This window comes from Cervus elaphus, chromosome 24, assembly GCF_910594005.1.
Source record: "Cervus elaphus chromosome 24, mCerEla1.1, whole genome shotgun sequence".
Lineage (NCBI taxonomy): Eukaryota > Metazoa > Chordata > Mammalia > Artiodactyla > Cervidae > Cervus > Cervus elaphus.
Window position 1 is genome coordinate 54956307 of NC_057838.1, and position 26600 is coordinate 54982906.

A 26600-nucleotide genomic window follows, 5' to 3' on the forward strand; every position below is an offset into this window, starting at 1 on the left:
ACCACTCTCGATTGGAGTACAGCCCTCCAGATGGATTCTTGAGACCACAGACAACTGTGAGGAAAAACATGAAATGTGTATTGGAGTCATATGGAAAACCTTTGAAACTTATTTAGTTCCTTTTTTTTAGTTTGATATATATGTGAAAAACAGATTTGGGAAGACTAGCTGGATAAAATTTTGACTAATATCAAAAATTATCTTTTTCACAATTGTTAAGTCGTTTCATCAGCTTCAGTAATAATTTACTTTCTACTCAACTATTGTGATTACACACAGACATTTAAATCACATAAATTGTAAATAAGGAAAACACTGAAACAATTTCGGAACTAAACCCCTTCTGTCTGACTCTTAAAACGTCAGATCCGTTTTTCTCACAGTACCCCTGTGACGAGGAGAGGAAACTCAAAGCACTGAGGCTGACATGCAGAGGCGGTAGGACGACTGGGGGGAGATCCTGCACACGGGACGCGGTATCATGCTGCTTGGCATTTTCTTCACTTTTAATTGGAAATGCCAGGCGGGCTCTGTTATTTTTAATAGTTATTATTCTTATTATTTAGTATGCATGCATAATACTAGGGTGCATTATCCAGTTTTAAACATTTCAACAAAACAAAATTATAGTCAGAATTTTATTATCTTGTGTGGAGTTAATTCCTTCCTTAAGATTCCCTGGATATTCTAGGCTGCAGCTCTATAACCCAAAGAAAATGTAGGTGCAACTTCCCAGTGAATCAGGACCATAGGGACAGTCATTTTTGATAATTCAGTCAGAGCAAAATGTTTGGCCTCTCTCACATGAAAAATTGATTCTGGTTTGCCATGGCTATGTGCATGAGTCCTCAGAGGAAGAGTTCACCTCACATGGTCAGCCTCCTGCAAAAGCACTTTATTCCAGGAATGAAATGTTTCATCTTTTAAATTTCATGAATACAGCAGTGAAGAAAAGAGACCATGTTTCCAAACAGAGCCAAACCACATGTAAAAAACAAGGGGAATGTGCCAGACTGTCTTATGATCAAGTATTTATAGTAAAGCTATTAATGGAATAGTCGCTACTGGGGAGTGGAGATCCTAAATATAAATGAAAATTCTGACGTGCTAATCCTTAACAGTGAAAACTTCAGTGCTGTCCTAGAGGATATAACAAAAGGTAAAACGTCTTTGGTGTGTGATCAAACCTATTCTGTGTTAAACCTGAAGTGTTCTTTTAAAGCCATTGAGATATTGCCTAATAAAATATACTGGGGCTTTCCCCCCACTATTCTAGTCAAATGTTATGAGAGCACATTTATTCCTATAACATGTTTATTTTTAATATTTACTAAAATATTTTTAGCTCACTGCATGTAGGAAAGATATTCTTTTGAGTGAATGCTACAATAACAGAAAAACTCATAAGCTAAGTTTAAAATAGATCAATATGAACATTTTCATAGTTACAATGGCACTAACTTAAGTTTTATGTGAAAACTTGTTTTTCCTGAGTAAGCTATTAAGTAGATGGTTACTCATAGAAAATTTCTGATTTATGTTGAATCTGTGGCAGGTCAGAAAACTCTTTGGAGTTTTTGAAAAATTTGTAAATGAATATTTTGTGTTCTAAATTTTGCATTTTTTCATTTATCAATCCTATGATTTATTTTAGTTTTTTGAATTCCATTTATAATTTTTATCAGTTGGTAATCTGTTTCCACAACTGGAAAAATATTTTTGATTCATTTTGATTTTAAGGTAAATCTGTCTGCATTCCACATGGATAGTTACACCAGTGATGAAGACATCGATGATGACTTTGACACCCAGCTCATCATTCAACAGAGTTTACAGGATAGTCACAAGCCAGGAACTACACAGCAGTCACCTGAGGATGAGAGGTAACGGTATCTCTTTGGCAGTGCATTATAGGTACTCAACAGTTGAGACTTGTCATAAGCACGATGCTAGTGTTAATGACAAAAACAGAAGAGAGAGTCAGAATCCAAGGAGACATCATTTAAATAGTATCTATGAGACGATGTCTGACCAGACAAGAGAAATGAGAAAATAATTCAGAATTTAATTAGGCAGTAGAGAAAATAGTCGGAGGAGGTTAGTTACAAATATGGGTGAGGAGAGGCATACTGGAAATCAAAAAGGAGAAACAGATGAGAATTTGAAGGGCTAGAAAACCCTAATGCATCTAGTCTTTGGGGAGCCAAGAAAACGTATAAATCCACCAAGACACAGAAAGTTGTTGTCAGTCTTAGTGGGGTGGGTGGGATAGGGTTAAGTATTTATTCAAATCAGAAGGAATAATTGTGTAAACTTAAGCCCAGAAGAGACTACCCTTTTGGAAGGGTGCAGATTCAGATTCTGGCATGACAGCACTAGAAAAGGACTCCATAGACCCCTCTTCTTATTCTATCCCTTTCAACTTGTGGTGAGATGTGATGGCGACAACTAGAGAATTGCCCTGAATATTGCCCTTGGCTCTGCAGCCAAGCATACCTAGTCAAATGCTTCTGGCTGGTCAGCAGCTTCAAGCCCCTGAGTAGTTATCAGGGGTGATAAACTGTTTACTTGGGATGGTGACCTCTATTTGCCTGCTGGAGGTAAAATGGGATAAATGTGTTTTAACTCCAAGAGATTTTAAAATTAAATGTAGAGATGTTGAAGTTTATCAAACCTACAGTTGGGTTTTTAAAAATTTTTTAAAGTAACACTCACTTGGAGTGATTGTGTGCCACACTTTTGAGCATTTCATAAATATTAACTCATTTAAATTTTAATTCTCATTACCTCTCTATGTGGTAGGTACTATTATTATCCCCATTTAGAGGTGAGGAAACTTAGGCATAGAGAAGTTAAGCACCTAACCCAAAGTCACAGAGCTAGTAAGTAAAGAGCCAGAGAGCCTGGCTTCAGAGTCTTTGTTCTTTATCACACTATTCCTATACTTTTGTGTTAAATTTAGAAACAATCTTTAAAATAATCTTTAAATAGTTAAAAGTTTTATAAAGAAATTGGATTACCTGTTATATTAACCTTGTGATTAGCTTTGAAGTCATGATTTTACATTGAAAGGTAAAAGAGATTTTAATTAAGAGTATTGAAATGTTTCAAATGTTTCAAAGAAATTAAAATTGACTATAGTTATAAATTTCAGTTATTAGATTTGAAAGAATTGTATGATACTTAGCAAGGTTTGCTGATTTGCTCAGGTACTTGAAGGAATTAGGAAACAAGCATATACTTGAGACAGGAGGAATAAAGTGCTCCTCCCGCCCCCAACAGAAAGATGTCCAGTCCTAATCCCCAGAATTTATGACTATGTAACCTTACATGGCAATGGAGAATTAAGGTTGCAGATGGAATTAAGATTGCTGATCAGTTGACGTTAGGATAGGGAGATTATCCTAGGTTATCCAGACAGGCCCAATGTAATCACAAGGGTCTTTAAAAGTGGAAGAGAGAGGCAGAAGAAAGAGATCCTGAGAGATGGCTGGGTAGAAGGACATGGCCCAACATTGTTAGCTTTGATGATGGAAGAAGGGGTCAGTGAACTAAGAAATGTGGGTGGCCTGTAGAAGCTGGAAAAGGCAAAGAAGTGGATTCTTCCGTAGAGCCTTCAGAAGGAACACAACACTACCAACACATTGATCTTGGTCCAGTAAGACCCATTCTGTTCCTCTGAACTGCCGAACATAATAAATTTGTCTTATTTTAAGCCACTCAGTGTGGTAATTTCACACAGCTGTTATAGAAAGCTAATACAATGCTAAATCAGTAAGTACAGCTTTAAATGTTTAAGAGAATTTGATTGACCAGATTGTAAACAGGACAGATTGTCTAAGGGAATTTATTTTCTTCAAGCTAGGTTCATTGAATAATCAAAGAAAAATGGAAAGATGACAATCATTATTTACTAGATTTAAAAAATAATGTAAGATCCATAAATTGTTCTTTAAAACTTTAAATATTTTAGTAAAAATATTACTTAAAACAAAAACTGCTAATAGTGTTTTTTGAGCACAGATTCTGACCATGAATATTTTTTAAAAATCTTACACCATAAATATTTACTTTTTTTTAAAAATAATTTATGCTAAAATCAGTGACACTATAGAGTGGCCATTTAAATTTTAATGTGATAATATGACATTTCAGTCCTAGACAGGTTTGATTCAGTTCAGCAAGTATCAATTGAGGGCCAACTGTGATCTGGGTTCTCACAGTTCTTGCCCTAAATGATGGGAAGACATATGAGAGAGGAGTTTCTCTGGAGTACATAAACGGTTATACTACATTTTGAAGTATTTTATTATGCCTCAGTTATGGCCTCATTATAAGTTCGTAGCTACTTTTGCCTTTACCCTTTCCTTTTGCTTTATATCCTTAACTTTTTCCCTCAGTTTTGGAATTTCATGTATATTTTTTTCCCCTGCAGCTTTTTGAGTGCTTACTATAAGAAGATAGTTGAAACAATAGAGACAGTTAAGTACTCTTCTTATTCTATCCCCTTCAACTTGTGGTAAGATGTGATGGTGACAACTAGCAGCATTTTCCCTCTGAGTTCAGGCAGCCTAGAAACAGGATCTCCCAAATGCTGAACACTATGGAGTCCACAGCTGATTGTCAGGAGTCTGACATGGCCTTTCCTGAGAGAAACTGCCTCAGCACAACTTAGCAAAGAGCTCCTGGGCTCCTCGGTGAACAGAACTGTTTTCTATGTGTAATAAGATGACAGGTATTCACAGGCCCAGGTGGTATGGAACGCTGGATTAAAGACCTTACCGCTTATTTCCCTGCATGTGTGTTAGTCACCTAGTCATGTCCAACCTTTTGTGACCCCATGGACTATAGACTGCCAGGCTCCTCAGTCCATGGAATTTCCCAGGCAAAAATACTGGGGTGGGTTGACATTTCCTTCTTCAGGGGATCTTCTGTACCCAGGGATTGAACCCAGATTTCCTGCATTGCAGGCAAATTCTTTATTGTCTGAGCCACCAGGGAAGCCCTTATTTGCCCTATGTGATTTACATTTGTCTTTCGTAAAAGGTGGTGCCAGAATTTCCTTTTCTCATGCACTAACCTTGATGATGGAATTCAGAAGCAGTATGGGCTGCCTTGTACGTGTGCTAAATGTGAATATGTCCTCATTTGACATACTAATAGGTAAGGAAGATGTGTTGTCTCAGTTGACCAAGTACCATTCAGCTTTTGATGAAGCAGATGAGATAGGCTGGCTTCCTCTCCATAAGGCTGCAGTACAAGTAAATAAGAACATTTTGGAAATCACCCTGAAAGGTAAACTCCCTTTACAACTTTTCTTGAAGCTTCTGAGAAATAAGTTTAAAGTTTATTTTCATATTTTAATCTGTGTGGTCTAATGGATTTATTTCAGCCTCAAAACTCAGTGTGTGGGAGCAAACCACCCACAATGGTGAAACGCCACTGTTTTTGGCTGTCAGCAGTTGCCTCTTAGAAAATGTCAGTTTTCTCCTTCTCAATGGCTGCAATCCAAATACCAAGAATGTCGAAGGCAATTCACCTCTTCTTACAGGTAAATTAACACCTTGGCTCTGGGGAACAGTCTGTGGCCCTGCGTCTCCTCTAGACCCAGGGGCTTCACAGGCAGTTTTTTGCTGCATAGTTGCAGCACTGTCACTAGTCCCAGCTGACCCCATGTGGTATCTGTCTCCCAAGAAGCTTTGTATAAACTGGCTTGCGAGGTGAGGCAAAGTGTCTGCCCAATTATGAGCTGGTTGTTTAGCCTGAAACCCCAGCTGAACAAGTTAATCTTGGTATGAGAAATATAGAAGAGGAGCAGAGTAGGAAGAAGCAGCCAGTGTTTGGGTAAAGTCGGCGGATTAAAATATGAATGGCTAATTTTGCTGCCTCCTGAGTCTTCAGGAGAAGTACAGTTCATTTAATGTTTTAAAGGGTTAAGATACAGAAGAATGGAAGACTGGAAGAGGAGACAACAGTAACATGATTTTTAAAAACCAGAAGAGCAGATAGATCAATGAGTAATAAGTGACAAGAAAGCTAAATTTTAAATTGGAGCGGGGAAAGCCAAAAACCAGTGCAGTTGTATCAAAAGGCCTGGAAACTGTTGGTTATAGTTACCTCCTGGAACACAGGGATGAAGAACAAGCAGCTAAAATAGAAAAATTGATTGAAAACTATGAAGAAACCAGTACTCAGGTATCTAGATTACTTCTCCCAATCTACCCTGCTGGGTCAGATTCCTCCCCCACCCCAGCAAAATTTTGGAGGTTTATTCTCTGAATAGTGTGAGCAAAGGTTCTCAGGACTGGAGATGATTAGGCAAGGGCAGGAATACTGGATTCAAAACACTGGAGGAATTAAACACAGCTGAGATCTCCCAGCTTTCCTCCACCAAATTCTAGAAAGCTGACAGCTAGAACTTCACCCTCCAAGAGAAGGCTTCTCTGATCAGCTTAAGGAGAAAGAACTAAAGATAGTGCAACTGGAAGTTGCCCAACAAATGGCCCAGGCATATCAACCTTCAGTTGACTCAGTGTTTAGAATTTCCAACTAGATTTTTAGTTTCCAATTCTTAATCATGAACAGATATCCAAGGACTATCTGAGAAAATTCTCCAACAAGCAAAGATAAACAACTTGGAAGAAACAGATTATTTAGGGAAAATAAAATGTAAGGGAAAGTTATCATTAATTTTCTCAGAAAAATCAATGAAAATTATTAAAATATCAGGACACTACTAAAAAAAAGAACAAAAAAACACTCTTGAAAATTAAAAATATGGTAGAAATTTTAAAAAATGCTATGAGATAAAGTTATGTAAGCTTTACCTTACATAACTGAAAAGAAGAAAAGAAATGAAAAATAGGAAAGAAAAATAAGAGAACTAGGATGACAATTGAAGAAGGGTAACATGTGAATAACAGAAATAATAGAAAGAGAACACATAAGATGGAGGCAGTATGTCATCAATGAAACAAGTCAAGAAAGTTATTTCCTAAAACAAAGGACATGTGTTTCTAGAATGAAAGAGCAGAAAGTGCCAACTCCATGAATTAAAAAAGACCCAATACCCTTGGGTTCTCCATATTTCTAGTCTTAGAGCAATTATAGCTCTTTATATGGCACATTATAAACAGCAGTGAGCAGAATTCATCCTGATTCAGTGTCTGACACCTAGCAAGATTCCTCAGACACAGTTGGTGCCAACAATTAGTGAATGGATAGGAAGATGGATAAATTAAGTTCTAGAATCCTAAAGGACTAAAGATTATCATCCAAATGTGAATTAACAGCATAAATGCAGAAATACCAGCTAGAGAATTTGGTTTACAAAGTGTGAGGTTAAAAATGATTTCCTAATTATAGCCTTTTTTTGTTTTTCTTTGAGTAAAGCAACTACAAACATTCCTGGGGCTGTACTGGATACTTAAGTTCCTATTTTCTTTTTTTTTTCCATTTATTTTTATTAGTTGGAGGCTAATTACTTTACAATATTGTAATGGTTTTTGCCATACATTGACATGAATCAGACATGGATTTACATGTGTTCCCCATCCTGATCCCCACTCCCACCTCCCTCTCCATCCCATCCCTCTGGGTCTTCCCAGTGCACCAGCCCTGAGCACTTGTCTCATGCATCCAACCCGGGCTGGCGATCTGTTTCACACTTGATAATATACATGTTTCAATGCTATTCTCTCAGATCATCCCACCCTCGCCTTCTCCCATAGAGTCCAAAAGTCTGTCCTATACATCTGTGTCTCTTTTCCTATTTTCTTGAGAACATAAAGATGATATGTGAAAACCTTGTTTTTCAGCCCATAAGTAGCCAATAGATAATGAATAATTGGTCATGACTTAAAAGCAAGTAGCCCTATTGATGTAAAACACTATTAATATTACTTGATATGTGACTCATTTTTTTCCTAATCACAAGTTGTTGGCACATGGGGGGCAGGTAGGAACAGCTCCTTAAGAAGCCTGAGGGAAACTAGCTGATCAGATACTCTGGCCTGAATTTCCTGTTGAACATGACACCTCCCTCACTCCCACTTTCCCAGCCGTTCTACAGGACTCCTATGACATGGCCTCCTTGCTGATCAGCCATGGAGCCAACGTCAACCTGTTGTGTGCCAACAAGAGGACAGCGCTCCACGAAGCAGCCAAGCTGGGCAGACGGGACATAGTGGCACTCCTGCTGGCTTCCGGGGCACACCCCGACCCACAGAGCTCCTACGGATTCACTCCTCTCGCTCTTGCTGCCCAAAACGGTCACACTGAAATCATGCAACTCTTACTGCAGAAAGGCAAGGTTTTCCTTTACCGTCGGCACACTTTTACTACAGGGTAACATGACCAAAGTGTTCACCTCTTCACTGAGAGCTTCAGAGTAATAGAAGTTAACATTTCATTTAAGCTAATTTAATATTTCATGGAAGTACATGTTAATATATTAGCTACTGAAAAAAAAAACTAAAATAGGGATTGAATACTTCTTACTTGCTCGAAGTAGATTCCCTGAAATTACTAGGCTGCAGATTACTCTTTTACTTAATGTTCCCTGACCATGTTAAGAGGATGGTTGCTTTCTGTTTAATTTTTGTGTGTTACTACTCTTTTTTAGATTCATAGAATGAAAGACTTCACAAAATCCTCTATATGTTTTCTCTGCTTGAGCTACCTCTACATGTTTTCTCTGCTTGAGCTAAGTGATGAGGCAGTCCAATCTGTTACCAGATGAATTATTAGGAAATTGTTCCTGATTTCTTCTTTGTGAGTCCCAGTTCTCCTCTCTAGTAATAAACAAAACTCTTGAGAGAAGGGGAAAGAAGGCAACTTACATATGTTGACTACTTTCTCAGCACCAGGTATTAAGCTGCTTATTTTACCTCAGACAATCTTCTGCAAACCCTGTGAGGCAGGCATTATCCTCATTTTACCCTTGAGGAAAGTGAGGCTCAGCGATGGTACCAGTTGCAGGACTTCCCTTCAACACATCCTTTCCTGCCACCAGTGCTGTAGCTGTGGACATCTTAGATCCTGGTTTAACTCGCAGAAACCCTGGCTCAGAGAACTTTGGCATTTACTGTCTTTGAGGAGATGCCCCATTGATGACACTGTGAGAAGAAGCAGTGTATTATCTAAAGCTTTTGTTCAAAAAAGCAAATCTTTCCCAAGATTTCATAAAATCCCAATATTATAATTATCTTCTTATTCTCCTCCCCATGTGTGTCCAGAAGCCTTATTTCTTTCTCTAACAAGAGATGGTCCTGGTTTCCAATTTTCTAGACTGCACAGAACAACTTTCTGCTTTTTAGATTTACCTAAAATCATTCCTATCATATAAGGAGAGGCTAGTTCCCAATCAATGGCCATAAAACATTTCAAGTAAAATGTTATGAGTGCTGTCAGAGATGGCTCAGGTCATTAGCTAGAAAAACAAAGTAAACACTGGATCCTTCATCTGCACAAAAAGAGCAACCATTTGTGCAGATCATTGATTAAAATATAAAGAAACAAGAGAAGCAACAGATTTTAAATCCTTAACCTTAAAAAAAAAAAAAACCCAGTATGGGTTGACCTCAGTGAGTGGCATCTCCCTTAGGTAAGCCCCTTTACAGTCTTTGCACATGGCTACTAAAGAACAGAGCCAGGCTTTGACCCCACAACTGTCTCATTCCAAATCACATTAGTTTACCAGCCGGCATTGCTAGACTGGTAACATAGCATCATCATAGAAATAGGCCCTGGGTCTGGCCCGCCTGGCACGAATCCTGACTACCTTGCTGACTAGATGTGCATCTCTGGTGAAGTAATTTAATCTCAGTGAAGCTCAGTATCTTCATCTTTAAAGTGAAGATGTTAGCATCTACTTCCTAGGGTTGTTGTGAAGTTGAGAAATTACTATATACATAAAGGAACTAGCACGTAGTGAGCACTCACTCATACATGGGGGCTTATTAGACACTTCTTAAAGCATTCTAGAGCCGGGGTTCTGGGGCAGCCGTTTTATATTCTAATGATTATGGAGTCCACACTAAATTAAAGTCACCATGGCTTTTTTTACATGAGCTGTGAAGGGGACCACAGTGTCCTTTTCTTTTGTCCATTCGAATGCTACTCTTTGTTGAAAGCCCATTTTACTCAGAGGCCTTCCAAAACTGACCCAAAATTCCTCTCTCCTTCCTTCACTTCCTAGTCCCACTTACAACCCCAGCCCCACTCACAGACCCAGCCCTGAGATCTTCAAGAAGACAGCCTGCGTCTATGCCCTTATTACCCATACCATTCACAGGGCACTTTTAACTATCAGCAGTCTCCAACTTCAACTAAGAACAGCTAGTGTCTCTTAGTATGCACAGTCTCCTAGCAACAAGTTAAAACAGAACAAATACCCTTTCCACCATAAGATCTTCATTAGATTCATGGTGACATAGTTCAACAGGACGGTTAGTGCCATCTTATATGTGTGTTATGAGGTAAGCAAGCTTTTGTATGCAGGTCTGAAAATAAAACCTATAAAATTATTTCTCCTGGGATTCTTAAGTTAGAAACTGTTGCTTATGAAATTACTCTGAAAGCCAACACATGTATTTATACTTAAGAATACTTAAGCAATACAGTGAAAAGACTCTCTGCATAACATCACTCTTTCTCCTCTTAGGAGCTAATGCTCTTGGTCAGGCCTCTGACTCTTCTTCCATCTTACTTGAAGCCGCTAGCGGAGGAAATCCAGACTCTGTGACTCTCTTGCTAGAGTATGGAGCTGATGCCAACGTCCCTAAGAATTCAGGTCACCTGCCCATTCATGTAGCAGCTGACAGAGGTCACTTTTTGTAAGTTCAACCACACTATTGCAAACAGAAATAGTAATAGCTATGGGATTGGGGGGTGGTTTCTGGGAACTTGATATTCTTCATCTCTGATCCTCCAACTTCAACACCCCCTTTTAAATTAAGAAACTCTGGACCAGCTAGGAATTGGTAAATTCAGATATCCTCTGTAGCCACTGAAGAGACATAAAACTATCTTATTATCAGGTCATTTGGCAATGCAGGGAGCCTTGGGTCTCACTGACTGGGATAATTCTGAGTTTTTTATTTAGACCTGTAGCTTTACCTGGTATCTGAGATTTTGCATGCAGGAACTATGCCTTTTTTTTTCTTTTCTCTTTTTGGTTGGGGGGTCTAAATATTACCTGATACTAATGCCACCCAGTGCTAGTATAAAGCAATTACAAACAGGTCAATGCTGCATCTTAACAAAAAAAAATTTAATGCACTTTGAAATTCTTTCTCAGAGCTCTGAAGATTTTGGTTCCAGTTACTGATTTTGCTGCCATCAAGAGGAGTGGCATCAGTCCAGTTCACTGTGCAGCAGCGGGAGCACACCCCAAATGCCTGGAACTTCTCATCCAGGAGGGATTTGATGTGAATTTCATGCTCGACCAGAGAATCCGCAAACACTACGATGACCACAGGAAGTCGGCTCTGTATTTCGCTGTATCAAATGGTGACCTCTCTTCAGTTAAACTGCTTCTGAGTGCTGGAGCTATGCCTAATCAAGACCCAGTTAACTGCCTCCAGATAGCCCTCAGGATGGGCAACTATGAGCTGGTAAGTCTGCTGCTACGGCACGGGGCCAACGTTAACTACTTCTGCAGAGTCAACCCTTTACATTTCCCATCGGCGCTGCAATATACCCTGAAAGACGAAGTCATGCTGAGGATGCTGCTGAATTACGGGTATGACACCGAGCGATGCTTCGATTGTCCTCACGGAGACAAAGGTCATCCCTTCTACGCCTTTGAAGGCTGGACATCTACAGTCATCAAAGATACCATGGTGAGTACACACCACAGCAGCCGTCGCCCTGTGTCGTCATTATCGGTGGCCCCGAGCTACCGCAACAGATAAAATTCCATTCCTTCCAGAAGCTCTGGTTGGAAAGATTTTAATATGATAAATACACGATAAACCTGATGACAGAAAGATGAAAAAAGTACAGAAACAGTTTAGAGGAAAAAGTGATTTAACTCTACTCAGGGCATTTCACAAATGAAGCAACATCTGCACAAGGTTATCTCAAGTGCTGCCTCTTCAGAGAGGCCCTTCCCTACCCATCTTATTTAAGGTAGCTCTTCTTCCTAATCATTGTCTTTAATGCTTTTATAAACTTTTACCAGTTTCTGAAATTCTGTAATATTTTACTGATTATCTGTCTTCCCTACAAATACATGAATATAAGCTTTTGTTCACCACGTTCATCAGCTTATAGATCTATGCTCAGAGTAGATGTACTATAAATACTTGAATTCATATTGTTAAAATCTGAATATATAAATAAAATGGAAAAAAACTTGGGATCAATTCTGAAAAGTAAAAAGCAAATATTTTAATATTGTATGTTATTTTTAGGTTATAATTAATGAACAACTTGGTTAATTTAGGTAATATGTCATCTTGTATGGCTTCCTGACTTTTCATATAGTATTCTTTGCATTCTTACATGGGCATCTTATCTTGTCTAAGGACATGTAAATCACTTAAAGGTAGAAACCATCTTATGCTTCAAGTATCAGGGTGGGACTATGTTATGAATGATAGAAAACCCCACATAAAGGTGGCTCTAATAAGATGGCTTATTCCCCTTTCATGAAATAAAGGCAAATGTAAATAGCATTCTAACTGGACAGTTTCATGACTCACAGGAGAAACTCACACCCACACTGCAGTGAGCAGGATGGCGGGCAGGGAGGAGTGCACACTTCGCTCTTCTCTAACAGTATTCTGGGAGTTGCTCACACTTCCACTGACATCCCACTGGCTAGGACATAGTCAGGTGGCCACATCTAGATGCAGGTGAAGCTGGAAAGGTAATCTTTATTCCAGACAGCAATGTGGGCAAACAAAGGGGGTAACAAATATTATCTAACAGTCCCTTTTAAATCCTCATTGCATCTTACAAAGTTCAGGAGAGTTAGTAGTAAATATTTTTCCCAATGATCCCCTGGAAGAGGAAATGGCAACCCAATCCAGTATTCTTGCTTGGAGAATCCCAGGAACAGAGAAGCCTAGAGGGCTATAGTGTGTAGGGTTGCAAAGAGCTGGACACAACTGAAATGACAGCACGCATGTATGCATTTTCCCAATGTTAAGAGTCAAGAGATATTTTCTTGTTCAACACCTTCGTTTGTAAATGAAGAACCTGAAACCTTTGGTTCCTGACTTTGAGTTTAGTGTTCTTTTGATGACTATGTTAAAACATAGATATGTAAGTTTTTCATTTACTTTCATGGTTCTGATTTTCTTCCTCAGTTCTGTGAAGTAATAACTTTGTCATGGCTGCAGCATCTCTCTGGGAAGGTTGTTCGAGTGATGCTTGATTATGTTGACCAAGTTAGGATCTGTTCAAAGTTGAAAGCTGTTCTCCAAAAACAGGGGCTCTGGTCAGAAATCCATTTTATCTTGAGTAAGTATCTTTCTTGAACATTCTTACCAAAAAATACTAATTGAACTCTTTATTTTGCAGAACATTGTTCTCTTCAGTTAAAAGCTTGACCTAAAGAAACCAAGAAAAAGACTATTCCTACCTAAAAAATGTTATTGTATATACTTAATGTGTACTTATTAACCATTTCCCAATAGATGAAATCTGTTACATAATTATTTATTATAAATGTAGATAATAATTTTCTCTTGATCCCATGGAACACCTTAGACACAGGAATTAAAAACTATGAAATGGGGCTTCCCTGATGGTCCAGTGGTTAAGAATCAGCTTGTCATTGCAGGGGACATGAGTTTAATCCCTGGTCAGGGAACAAAGATCCCACATACCGCTATGCCGCACTACTGTGCTACAACAAAATGAAGATCCTGATAGTCGTAAAAAAGACTCAGTGCAAGCAAATGAATAAATAAATATTTTAAAAAGACAACAACTATGAAATGGCACTAAAAACAGGGATGAGACAATGCTAAGATCTAAGACTCTAAAGGATAGTAAATGCCCCTTCAAACAAAATTGTTTCACAGCAGCACCTAAGTCAAACTAAGAAGAATTTCTTTTATCTAATTTCCCCACAGAATCTTTAGTTTTTAGCCTGACCCCAAGAGGCAGGACAGGGGGTTAATACAGGTAGATGTAGGAGCTTTAGGTCTCACAGGCCAGACCTACAATTGATGCCAGTCTTTGGACTCTAACATGACGTGGTCTGAAACCATAGCTACAAGATTTGCAATGAGAGTGAAAAGCTACTTCCCAATTTAGTCACAACAAAGGAAAATCTTGGTGGCTTAAGTATAAAATACATTTGCTAAGATCATGGAAAAATCAATCAATTCTCACTCCTTTTGGATAACGTGCCTGTTTTGCATTTTAGCAAACCCTCGCTCTCTTAAACATTTGTGCCGCCTCAAGATCCGGAAGTGTATGGGACGTTTACGTCTGCGCTGCCCCGTCTTCATGTCATTTCTTCCATTACCCAACCGTCTAAAGGCGTATGTCCTTTACAAAGAGTACGACCTTTATGAACAAGGAATTTTCACAGGAACCTGGTAATCAAACTATTCTGGATGAAAAGGTACAGATCTGCAGATTTCTTTCTTAAAATCTGACTTGTATTTCTCACTTTACCTGGCGACTAAAATCTCAATGCAGTCTAGGTTCTTCAGAGAGTCACTCTGAACATAGTCTCTCAATAGACGGCTAGCCTTATAAAAGGCAGTTTTATAAAAATAAAACCCAAAGTAAAAATTTCAGTTAACTGAGATTATCAGTTCTAATGCTAAATTGATCTTACATTAAATGTATGAATTCATATTTTTATATGCCCAAAATAATAAATGCTACCTCTGATAATGCAAGATAATTCTTAATAGTAATACTTTTCATAGAGAAATACATATATAAAACGCCTTAGTTACGACAATGAATAAAGTGCTGACCCAAGTACATGGTCCTGGAAATTAGCTGTTCCTATACAGAAGTCCCAAGAATAGCTTAGTGTCTGTTTATGTGTAGAGTGCAGTCCTGAGGTAGTTCAGCTGAAAGAGAACCTTCAATTGCAGTTTCATCATTAACGGGATACATGGATTCCTTCTTTCCACAAAACCCTGGCTAACGGTTACCATTTATTGGTTCACGTGATCACTGGAATAAAAACTGGTTTCAAAGGGATGATGGTTTATGATTTCTACACTGAGTCCAGTCCAGTAGACAGACAGGAATGGCTCACTGATAGAAGCAGTTATAGATATTAGTTTACAATTTTGTTTCTATATATTCTACCTTGCATTTAAATACAGGTTTCTGGATGTGGAACTGAGGAAAGAAACTGAGAAGACATTCATTCAGCCACACCTGTGTACCATGATATGGCACATCAACAGAGAGAACAGAGGGGCAGGATTATGGCCACAGGCCCAGTCAGTTACAGCTTGATGTTTATGTGTTCAGTCTTAGCATACATTTTTTTCTTTTTGGCATAATATAGTCCTTCTTAAGGAAACTGAAGCTATATGATTATTTTCTGATGTAGGGATTCGTGGCTATATAGACTATTTCAGTAAGTACAGACTTAAAATTACTTTTATAATACAGTTTTCACATAGAAACTTTGCAAAACTAGCTGGCATGAATAGTTTTTATTTTTTTAATCAAAGTGTGGTGTCTGTTTATAAATGAGTGCTAGATTATATGTATGTTCATATACAAATATATTTAGGATATACATGCACCTAGATAAATTATATAATTCTAAAGTTAATTTCATCTGCTCCCTGGACCTCCTACGAATGTATACATGTCATAAAATTCAAAACAAAACAGAAACTGCCAGTAGAACAGAACTTGGTAAATGTTTTAGGGAACCACAGAGAGGACAGCGGATGAATATTCATTAGTATTACAACTACAGGCCCAACCCACGTAAGCTGACGTACACAATAACCTGGTCCTTTAAACTACAGGAATTCCTTTGAATAGGACCAAGCAGAGCAAGTATACACTGTAACGTGTCTAGGGTAATTACTGAAATGTAATTTTTCTAAAAGGAAAAAAGTCACTAGATATGAATTAGTACTATTTCCCCATGAGTGACATTTTTTCCCCCATTTTAGTTGTTATGGGATTGCAATAGAGATAGATGTGTAATAGTATCATAAAAGATTAAGAAAAAGTCCATTTGTTTTATAAGCATCATTTGAAATTACTTGGAGCAATAAAATAAAATTCAGAGTATATACCAGATATTTCATACAAAAAAGACTATAAAAAATCATGGACTTTATTATACATTAAAAATCTCCTAACAGCATATTTCCTGAAGCCTTATCAGGAATACTTATTTTGACATAATGAAAAAATAAGTTCTCCACTCCACATGTATACCACCATTACATAAAGTCTGGTTCTTCAAATTTAATTCTAAAGAGAAATGTAGCATAATTTTTAATTGCATATACATGATTAACAGTATCAGTGAAATAAGAATTAACCAATTCACTTACATTACAAAATCACCAAATATACAAAGCGGTTTTGCACATTAGTTATAACTTACTCCCTGGTTCTCATATTAACCTAAGTAAATTACATATGAGTACAGCCACAAGAGATTAGTTAAAAAGTATAATATGTTCCAGTTTCAATTTTTTATGTATTATTAATTACTATGGAAGAAAAAAAAAAATCTCATGAAAGAAGAGTAAGCCAAACTTGCTAAAAATAAAGTCAAAGACTTGCTTGCTACAATCAGTGTGTTTGAATATTTAAAGTACAGTTTGAATGCTTGGAGACTGTTATCAAAGTCAATGCTAATATTTTTATTTTATTAATTTGGGTGACAGATTTTGCAAAACATAGGCTCTTAGTCTGTCAGCATGTATAAGAGGATTCAACTCAAATACTTGCAATTCCTATATATAACTCAAAATGAACTCAGATGCCTTTACCACACATGATGACATGTGACATGGAATGGTATGAACACCCTAATACCCTTTTCTCAAGCATAAAAGTAACATAAATTTACCACCTCTATACTGTGGAATCTGAGAATTCCTTTGAAATTAAACACAAGGTAATCATTATAGTCATGGCAAAAACTAGACTGGGGACTATGTTCAAGGTAACAGTTTCAGTTCCTTGTTAGCAAGTTTTCTCAATTTTACAAGGGGGAAGGAATAATTAGTTTGCTATCTATTGACTTCATTACCATAGTTATAAAAGTACTGTTGACACAGGGAGCATGAGTGCCTAGCAGAATTAGGCAGACTTAATTCTTTCCTTTTTTTTTTTTTTTTAATTCTTTTCCTTTTAAAGAATCAGTTTTGTTAATGTCTAAAAACCATTAAATGCAAGTTTGAATCTGAGAGAGATATCCCAAAATCTAATGCCGTTACCACTGGAGCATCCAAAAGCTTGAAGAGATTTCAAAGGGGAACAAAGATCAGCTTGAATGTTATGCAAAAATCCATGGGGAGCCTTCTTTAAACAAAACACAAAATTTATTAAAGTTGATGGTTAAGTATCTGCTGTAATGTTCACGTGGTTCTACAGTAACGAAACAGAAGTTAAATCATCTAACATTGTTAAGCCCACACATGACTTCTGTTTGGCATTGGAATGCGCTCCGGTCTGAGCTACGGGCACCAGTGTATTATTGTGGAAATTCCTAACAAGATATGACTTAAGAAAAGCCACAAATTTGTCCAGCATCCCTAAGTCTCAGTACCATTACCTTTCATCTACATTTTGACCGAGAGCGCTCACCAAGGGCAGGCTTTGCTACCATGCAAAGCACCAGCCTGGCTAACACTGTCTCCTAATGCTGACCACCTTCCTTGCATGGTGGCTGACAAGTTACACCTGAACTAAGTGAGGTGGCAACCTTACAGTATAAACAAAAGACTTACTGAGACAGAAAGCTTACTAATCCTCAAAAAGGTCTTAAAAGCAGGATATGCCATGGCTAACCAAATGCTGATCACAGAAGAAATTTCAATTTCTACGAAAAGGAATGATGCACAAACTACTGTGAAAGCATTCCCTTTAGCAAGGACAAAATAAACTCTTTTCAAAAAGTATTCCATAAATTTCTACTTTTTTACTATATGTTTTGGTAACATAAGGCTTCAAAATAATGATTATTAAGTAATCATTATTCCCATTTGGTACATGGCTAAAAAAACACCACAATCCTATATATAATTACCTATTCCATTCCTACAGAAAACAGTGTATATACGTTGTGAAACAGCTGAGAACTATATGCCATTTCTAAATCAGAACTAAGAAGAAAAAACTATATGTCAAATAACAAAAGGTTTTTTTCCTTGTAAAATTAGTGGCTAATCTCTTGAAAATTTTAAATATATGACTATGTAAAATATTTTATTCAATATATTTAACGTGGCTATATGTATTTTTACATGTGAAACACAGGAACATAATTTCTATCAGCAATGTTAAAAATCCAAGTTTAAAAAAAAAAATCAAGTTCTGTCATAGAATTAGGCAGTAGAGAAGTGTCATTTTAACCTTGGCACCAAGTTAAAATCCTTCCTGGGTTGACTCTCCTCAACCAAGCACTCAATTGTTTTTCAGTCTTTCATGGAATTAGACCTTTTACTATACTCATTTGAAGAGGATAAGTATTTACAATAATTAGTGCAAATTATTCTCTGCTCACATATTATTTGCCTACATGGATATAAAGTGGTGATCAGTATTTTATAAAAACATGGAATTATGAAAATACTGTGGGTATCAGTCTGAAATTTAAAAGATTACATTTTTAAACTAAATTCTAGGAATTTTTACTTTAAGCAGGAAACATAATTGCTATAGAACTTCTTTCTAAATGTCCCTTGATTTTCAATAAAAATTATTTCACACAATGCAGAAAATACAATGTATTTATCCTGTAACAATCTTTACATGTTAAATCCTAATCTAAAACTTATTTGAACAACAAAAAAAAAATTCCCTTTTAGTAAATTCCAAAATCTTATTTTAACCATTACTGCTCTGCAGCAATAATTCAAGTCCCAACCTGAGAACTAAGAATGTGATAATAAATGCCAAGGGCTGTAGCAATCTTGAAATGAAGACACTTAAGCTTCTTTCCCACTGGCATCAGAGAAATGCGAGCAATCCAAGAAAATGCCCTGAAATCTACAGTACCACCTGCCACAATTTGAAACTTTTAAGTCTAAAACCTCTATTTTGTAAAAGTTCTATTGCACATTTAACATTGTTAAAATATTGGCAAACTTGAAAAATTCTCTATATAAGGATTTTAAACCTATTCAGTCAAAAGCTTCCTCACTGCCAGCAAAATGTTCCTAATGAAAGAGAGGGAGCATATCCATGAATATCTGAAGCTGAAGAATAAATGATTTCTTATGGTCATAGCCAATTACAATGCCAGGTAATAAGTTCACAATTGGAAGGAAGAAAAGGCTTGAGCAACTGTAATTCCTCAGCCATCTACTTCAGGGATGTGAACAGGTTTCTTTCAGACATGTGGAATTTAAAGTTACTGCATAGTATATTATTTCTAAGGGAAAAAGAAAGAATCAAAGCAAACCTAAGTTATCAAGGTCAATATTAGTTTAAAAAATGAAGTTAAACAAGCAAATACAAATTTTAGCCTCCTCCTTGATAGTTCAACATTGTTGTTACCTTGTGCCATTTTACCACAGAAATTGTCAACAAATTCCAAGGGGGGAGAAATATCAACCAAAAAGCAAGGATAAGTTTATGCTTCTGACTCTCTCTTCTTTCCTTCTTCTCCCAAATCACTCTCTTCCGACTGGCTACTGCTAAGGACAACAAACTGCCCCTCGCTGCTGGCTTGGTTTGGTCTACTGGAAGCAGCTATCAACCGACTTTGTTCTTCTAAGTCCTATTGGAAAAGACAGAAAAGAAACTGAGTTAATTTTTATGCAGTCAAATGGAAAACTAAGCAGTTAAATACATACTTGAGAGCAACTTCCATACTTTTGTCATAAATATGTATGCATAATTCTGGCAATTCACTGAAAACAAAGACTATACAAACCAATGTTAACCCCGAAGTATATTTTGACACCATTCTAGAAATCCTATCAAAGTCAACATTTCGTCATCTGCATTTTTACGGTTAACAACTCACATTCAGGCCATTATTATCTCTCACTATAAACTAGAGAAAGTATATACAGACATACACACTTAACTGCCATTGATGAAAGCCATACATATCTCCTCTCAAAAGACCTATTTTGAGGAGACAACCTTCCAACCTTCACTGGAATATTGGTTTGCTTGCTAGACAGCAAGTCACACTAGAAGAGGGCAACAGAGAATGAGGTGGTTGGATGGCATCACTGACTTAATGGACATGAGTTTGAGCAAACTCCGGGAGATAGTGAAGGACAGGGAAGCCAGGCGTGCTGCAGTCTGTGAGGTTGCAGAGAGTGGGACATGACTTAGCGACTGAACAAGAAGTCATACTACATGTCAATACAACTATAATGTAAACATTGTATCACAAGACGGATGTCAGGAATTCCCTGGTGGTCCAGTGGTTGGGACTCCGCTCTCACAGCTGAGGGCCCGGGTCCATTCATGGTGGGGGAACTAAGATCCCACAAGCTGAGCAGTGAAGCCAAGAAGACAGATGTCATCCTTTTCTGCTATGCTGTGAATCATCGGTTTATGACGCAGCTAAGCGAATGGAAATGGAACCTTCACTTGAAAATTCCAATATGAAAGTCACAGTGCTGAATTTAGGAAACTCTTTGTAAACATCATATCTGGTCAGAGAAGATCTAGACATTAGGACTGCATACCTTCTCAATTTGTTTTTGTTTACTGAGTTCTTTCTGTTGCTTCTCTTTTACTCTCTCTATTTCTTTTTGTTTTTCTGATGCCCTGCGATCCTGAAGAATAGATGAATACAACTAATGAATTAAATATGAAATAACTAACTTTTCAATTAATATTACCTTTGTAACCTTTTCAAATTATTATTTGCATTTATATGAGAAAGCACACCAAAAATTTACATCCTAATGTTAGCCATTTATCCAAATTCTAAATGCTATATATCAGCAATAGCATCTATTGTTAACTTTGTATAGCAAAATCATTTTTATTTACTTGTTAATATGAAAGATCTTATATTACTTGAGTTAATATTCTTGGAAAATTAAGTATCTTAGATTCTTACCAGTTCTGCATGCAATGCTATCTGTTTTGCCAATCCAACAGAATCACAAATCTAAAGGGGGAAAAATTAAGAAAAACTCAGACAGTTCATACATCAAAGTGATAATTTCAAGTCTCCAAATGGCTGATGTAACTAGTTTCATAAGCCATTATAACACACTTTTTCAAACAAAAGTTGATTTAAGAATGTTCCAGCTCCAAAACCAAGCCTCTGTGTATTTTCTTCAGTCTGTGAGCTCCTACCACTGGCTCTCACATCTTTCAAGTCCCTCACTTCTTGTTATCTCAGATTCATCACTAAGATGGTAAAGCTGCAAGGAACAAAGCAAGCAGCTATTCTAAGCTACTCTAAGCTGGAGACATTTGGAAATGGCTGATCATGGGAATATTTTGCATTTCCAAGACAAGTTAATGAAGCCAGAAGATTGCACCAGCTCTCAATGGCCAGGAAGACACAGGTCTGTGGAGTCAGATAGCCTAACCCATCAGCTCAGCTCTCTTCAAAACAACAGGCTTTGGTGAAGCAACTCAGTTGGACTAGACAAAGTTTGGGAGTTTTATCCAGGAATCTTAGTAAGAACTTTGACACATATTTCACAATAGAAACACATCTTGAAAAGCCATGTACCTTTTCACCCTCGTTGTTTGACTCAAATATATAACAGACTGATGACAAATTACTTTCACTTCTCCCTCCTGATGTCCGAAGAACAAATCCAAAAAGCCTCTTATTTTCCTGATGTGTAGCATACAGAACTACATTGGGTAATGGAAACTGCATGGAAAACATCAGAAGCAAACACGAAATTTTTTCAGACCATTATAACAGCACTTCTATATATGACAAACTCATGTACTTAGTTATTAAATAGCATAAACAGAACATTAGAGTCAATCATTTTTCTTAACGGAATGGTAATCCAAGAACAAACAATCTCACATTTGGTTTGGATTGCCAGGAACATTAAAACGTTGTTGAATACTGAATTTATTAGTCATTAACACATTTTACAAAAGTCAAATTCAGTAACAAATATGGCTTCTGTTATTAAATGATTAAACAGAAGCACACACCTGCAGCCATTTCAAAATAGATAATTATAAAATAAACTCAACCATGTTGGCCTTTAATTCCCTAATTTGTTAAGTTTCTTTGTTAGTCACCCAGTCGTGTCCAACTCTTTGTGACCCGATGGATGGTAGCCCACTAGGCTCCTCTGTCTCCTCTGTCTGGGATTTTCCAGGCAAGGATACTGGAGTGGGTTGCCAGTTCCTTCTCCAGGGGATCGTCCTGACCAAGGGATCTTCCTGATCCACGGATCAAAGCTGGGTCTCCTGCATTGTAGGCAGACGCTTTACTATCTGAGCTACCTTCTTTAGTGTACGCTGTATGCTCCCTAACTGATGGATAAACATAAATACTAAATATCACACCAGACTGCACTGATTCTTTCAACTACATGGAATGTTACAACATTTTTTGGTGACATGGTCATAAACTCAATTATAACCATCTAAAATAATCAATCATAATTTATGCTTCCATATCCAAATATACAGAATCAGGATTATCAGATGGAAATTGTGTATATGTACAAAGAGCCTTAAAGCTTTAAACATGCAGAACGCACCGTGAGCCTTGTAACTTGTGTCTGTGGATCAATTAACCTATAATAATAAACAAAATTTAGGAAAAAAATGTTAATTATGCTAAAATTAAGTAAATATTTATTCCCACAGTCTTTTGAGGGACAGGTTACTACTTACTTTAAACAATCACAAGTGACCAATAGATGTGATTCTGTCATACGAAAGATGTTATGGATGGCCCGGGCAGCTAAAATTTGGCGCATTGTTTCATAAACAACATCTGGATTGTCATCTGATTTCACCTCCATAGAACCAAGGAATCGGACAATAAACAACTGATGAAGTATAGACTCTACAACAAAACAAGGTACATCATGTAATTTTAAATCCCACATGTCTTTTCCTAGGAAATTAAATACACTGCCTTCTTTAGGTTTTCCAATGAAATATTCAATCTAGCAGAAGCACTCAGAAATAACTCCTAACTACAGTGTTCATGTTACAAGAAAAGTAAGATCTCAAATTCCTACAGCAAAAGATTATGCTTCGGCAACTGGTGGTTCTGAGTTAAAAGAATTCCTTTTACTGTTCTGACAGCTTTACTGTTAGTTTGAAATTATATCAAAGTAAATAAGTATGGGAAAAAGGAAAAAAAAAATTATGCTCCAGAACCAGAAGAAAACAGCTGTTAGGAAAGGTCAGAGGATATCTTATACAATGAGAATCTGACTATGAGGTCAAAAGTGTGATATTCTATAATTCTGTGTGAATAATGAAATCTTAAGTCTTAGTAAGTTCTGTTGCTTTAAGTGCACTATGAATAAAAAGAAAAAACTGTGAAGTAAAGATACCGTTAAAACATATAGCAGAACAAATGTAAACAACAATTTCTTCTTGCAGTTTACTGCTCTGAGAATCTTTAAAATATAAGAATACTACACTTATTTTACCTTCAGTTTCAGACTTTGTACCTCCTCCAGATTCTCCAAATGGATTTGTACGCCTGAAAAGTATTTTAAAAAATTATGATCCAGTGGTCAGTCACCATGAGCCACAGGGAAGCAATCTCAATCACTGAACCCAGAGTTAAAAACTAAAAGTCAGGAAACCTTGTACACACATTTTTAAAAGCTCAAAAATACCCCTTCCTGTTAAGAACACTACTGATGACCAACTTACTTGTGACGAAGGCCCCTGCCCTCACACTAATAGGCTGAACTCAAAGTTGCTATATTTCAGAAAATGTAGACAGATAGGATGTTTAGTCACAGACATACAAAAATCAACATCAAAATAAACCATGTTGCAAAAGTTCCTGAATTTAAATAAACTAGGACAGAGAAATGGCTGATTTACCTTCAACTTTAGTTACATGAGAAAAATGCCAGAAATTTCCTTGGATTGTGGGGGGAAAAAAAAAACCAAAAACCTGTTATGTCCTCTAAGTACATGATGCAAATTAACTACAATAATTTGAACATTCTCTAGTATTAGACCTGATTTCTCAAGGCACACGTAACAGAATGCAAGAACAGCTAACCAGAGATGGAAGCAACTTCCTTCCTAAGTGTGCTGGGCTCATGACACACCCACAATAAAGGAAGAAAAGTACAATCCAAAGTGGGATTTACAAGCAAACAGAGAGCTGAGTGGTTCTAAGATAACACTGGCTTTCAGATAACACGAAATTGATCTCCCTAATATGTGTCTGACCTATTATATCAAATGCTAAGTATATTCCTATGAGCAAATGTAAATTATTCTTTCTTTGCCTCGGTCATGTATACCCAAATTACTACATTATTAATTTATTAAGTGTCCAACCTACTTAATGATTTGCCTTAAGCCATATTTCCCTCATCCATAACCAAAGACAAATTTTAACTACTTTGACAAGGTTTTATCATTACATAAATAAAGATAATTCATTAATAATTCACAGCATGACAATGTCTCAGTACCTTGCTGGAGATTTCTTATTCTAACACAAGATAACATTTTCCAATAAACCTATGGCACATATATATTACTCTCATACATTAAAATATTGTCATGATATCAACTTTATTGTCACAGGACTGTCACCTTTCTTCTGTAATTTTAAGAGTAAATACCTTAGAAGTAGGTCTGATAAACTATTCAGAATTGAGTATTTCTAAAACTAAATTATCTGAACTCATTTAACTGAGGCAAAAACAGAGAAAAGCCTTCATGATTCTTCTTCAACTATCAAAATTCTGTTAGGTAATTACAGAAAGAAAAACATAGCTGATGCACAAGATGTGTGAGAGATGGCTCTCAACTGCAGAAATGGACTCATAAGCCTTACAGCTTTACAGACCTATCACCCACCTGCCTCCCTGGCCAGAGGCTTTTGCCTGGCCAGACTGATCTTCACACACAGGAGAAATGATGTCAAACTGTATTGGGGTATCTGGGGCAACAAGAGAATCTAGAGAGAGGGCAGCCAAATTTGTGGACTCAGATCCTAAGGATCCTGAACTGCTGGTTCGAGCTGTGGGTGGCCGAGATTGTCTAAGCAGAGAAGAAAACAAGAAGGCATTACATTTAGTTTTCTCTTGGACATTAAACACTGAAACCATGAGGAAAAAAATATAATTTTATAAAGCGATGACAACAAATTTTAATAAGTACAATCCCAAATCACAGCTACTTTATCAAAAGATTTCCTTCCAATTACTAAATTCAGAAACATAAATCACGTTAACCTAGGGATGAACACTAAGGAAATTTGGAATCCTTATTATTTAGTGCTCTTGCTGGTGAATTCACCAATTTGAAAATACATTTTGTAGAACTATTTTGTACTAATGTAGCTAGCACTGCTAAAATCCAAGTGTCTGCTGACACTGTCAACAGCCCACACAGCCCTTTGAATAACCCACGGCCTGGGAGCTCACCCCGCCGGCCTCAGGCTCTCGTGCCTCTGCTGGAAGGACGGGGAAGGGGTGACAGCTTCCAGGGCTGACTGATTTACTCGGGCAGCGATTTCCTGTTTTTGTAAAAAAGGACTAGTTAGTAAAGCAAGAAAACCAACAGTTTAAATATAACTCTGAATTCTCAGAGTGGTCTTGACTTAAATTGTAAACTTAAATTGTACTTTTGTAAAAGTTACTAAAGTAGTTCCACATTTTCTAGCCTTAGTATTAAGATATATGTATGATTAACTTCACAACATTATAACTTAAGTTTCCTCTTACTTCCTATAAATCTAAGGGAAAAACCTGATTTTTTTTCTATTAATATACATAATAGGAAATATTGTTTTTTCTTTAAATTTTTAACTCCCAGACTTTTTAAGATTAAGGTTTGTATTGCTAGCACCTAGTACAGTGCCTAGCATATGTGCACTCAAACTTGCTAAGTATAGAAATTTAAAAGGAGTAAGAAATAATCACAAAATATTAAGTATATGACTATGATGCTGAAGTTTACATAATTTTACAGAATGTATTTATGCTCAGAAATATCTGTGTATTTACTGATAAAGTTAATATGGATATTTTCAGGATAGATTTGAAAAAAGTTTCCATAAGAAATATTTTAAAACTTATTAAATAATTTAAAACTTATTTAAAACATGAGCTAAATAAAACAGTATGTACACTAGAAAAAATAATCACAAAACATTTTTGCACTTGTGTCTTATAGTTAGGCAAAAATATGAACACACTATCACAAAGTTATTAAATATTTCTTCTCTCATAAATAATTCTGGATAAGTTCAAAAATACTAAAACTTTGACTTCTGATAAAAGTACAGTAAGTCT

At 36.8% G+C, this 26600-nt stretch overlaps 2 protein-coding genes across 5 annotated transcripts in view; one reads left to right on the forward strand and one right to left on the reverse strand.

Moving 5' to 3' along the window:
• The first annotated feature begins 1059 nt into the window (after window positions 1–1059).
• Window positions 1060–20072, forward strand: ASB14 (ankyrin repeat and SOCS box containing 14). 3 transcript variants are annotated; one of them, XM_043885852.1, is made up of 11 exons: window positions 1060–1159; window positions 1741–1883; window positions 4436–4482; window positions 5164–5295; window positions 5393–5551; window positions 8061–8306; window positions 10664–10835; window positions 11300–11843; window positions 13317–13470; window positions 14384–14584; window positions 19835–20072. In XM_043885852.1, the coding sequence occupies exons 2-10, from the start codon at window positions 1762–1764 to the stop codon at window positions 14560–14562; spliced, it is 1755 nt and encodes a 584-aa protein (XP_043741787.1). In that variant the 5' UTR covers window positions 1060–1159; window positions 1741–1761; the 3' UTR covers window positions 14563–14584; window positions 19835–20072. The 3 variants fall into 3 exon arrangements, with proteins under 3 accessions (XP_043741787.1, XP_043741788.1, XP_043741790.1); XM_043885853.1 differs by lacking the exon at window positions 19835–20072 and adding an exon at window positions 15309–17423; XM_043885855.1 differs by lacking the exons at window positions 1060–1159; window positions 4436–4482 and having other exon boundaries at window positions 1755–1883.
• The window catches only part of APPL1 (adaptor protein, phosphotyrosine interacting with PH domain and leucine zipper 1), a 32636-nt gene continuing 22303 nt past the window's right edge, over window positions 16268–26600 (reverse strand). The window contains exons 14-22 of one of the 2 annotated variants that reach the window (XM_043885850.1): window positions 25731–25822; window positions 25162–25344; window positions 23760–23812; window positions 22987–23161; window positions 22851–22887; window positions 21848–21994; window positions 21221–21271; window positions 20841–20930; window positions 16268–19912 (exon numbers count right to left, since the gene is read on the reverse strand). In XM_043885850.1, coding sequence (XP_043741785.1) covers window positions 19766–19912; window positions 20841–20930; window positions 21221–21271; window positions 21848–21994; window positions 22851–22887; window positions 22987–23161; window positions 23760–23812; window positions 25162–25344; window positions 25731–25822 — 975 coding nt within the window. In that variant the 3' untranslated portion in view covers window positions 16268–19765. The remainder of the gene's footprint in view (window positions 19913–20840; window positions 20931–21220; window positions 21272–21847; window positions 21995–22850; window positions 22888–22986; window positions 23162–23759; window positions 23813–25161; window positions 25345–25730; window positions 25823–26600) is intronic. The other variant, XM_043885851.1, reaches the window with a different exon arrangement.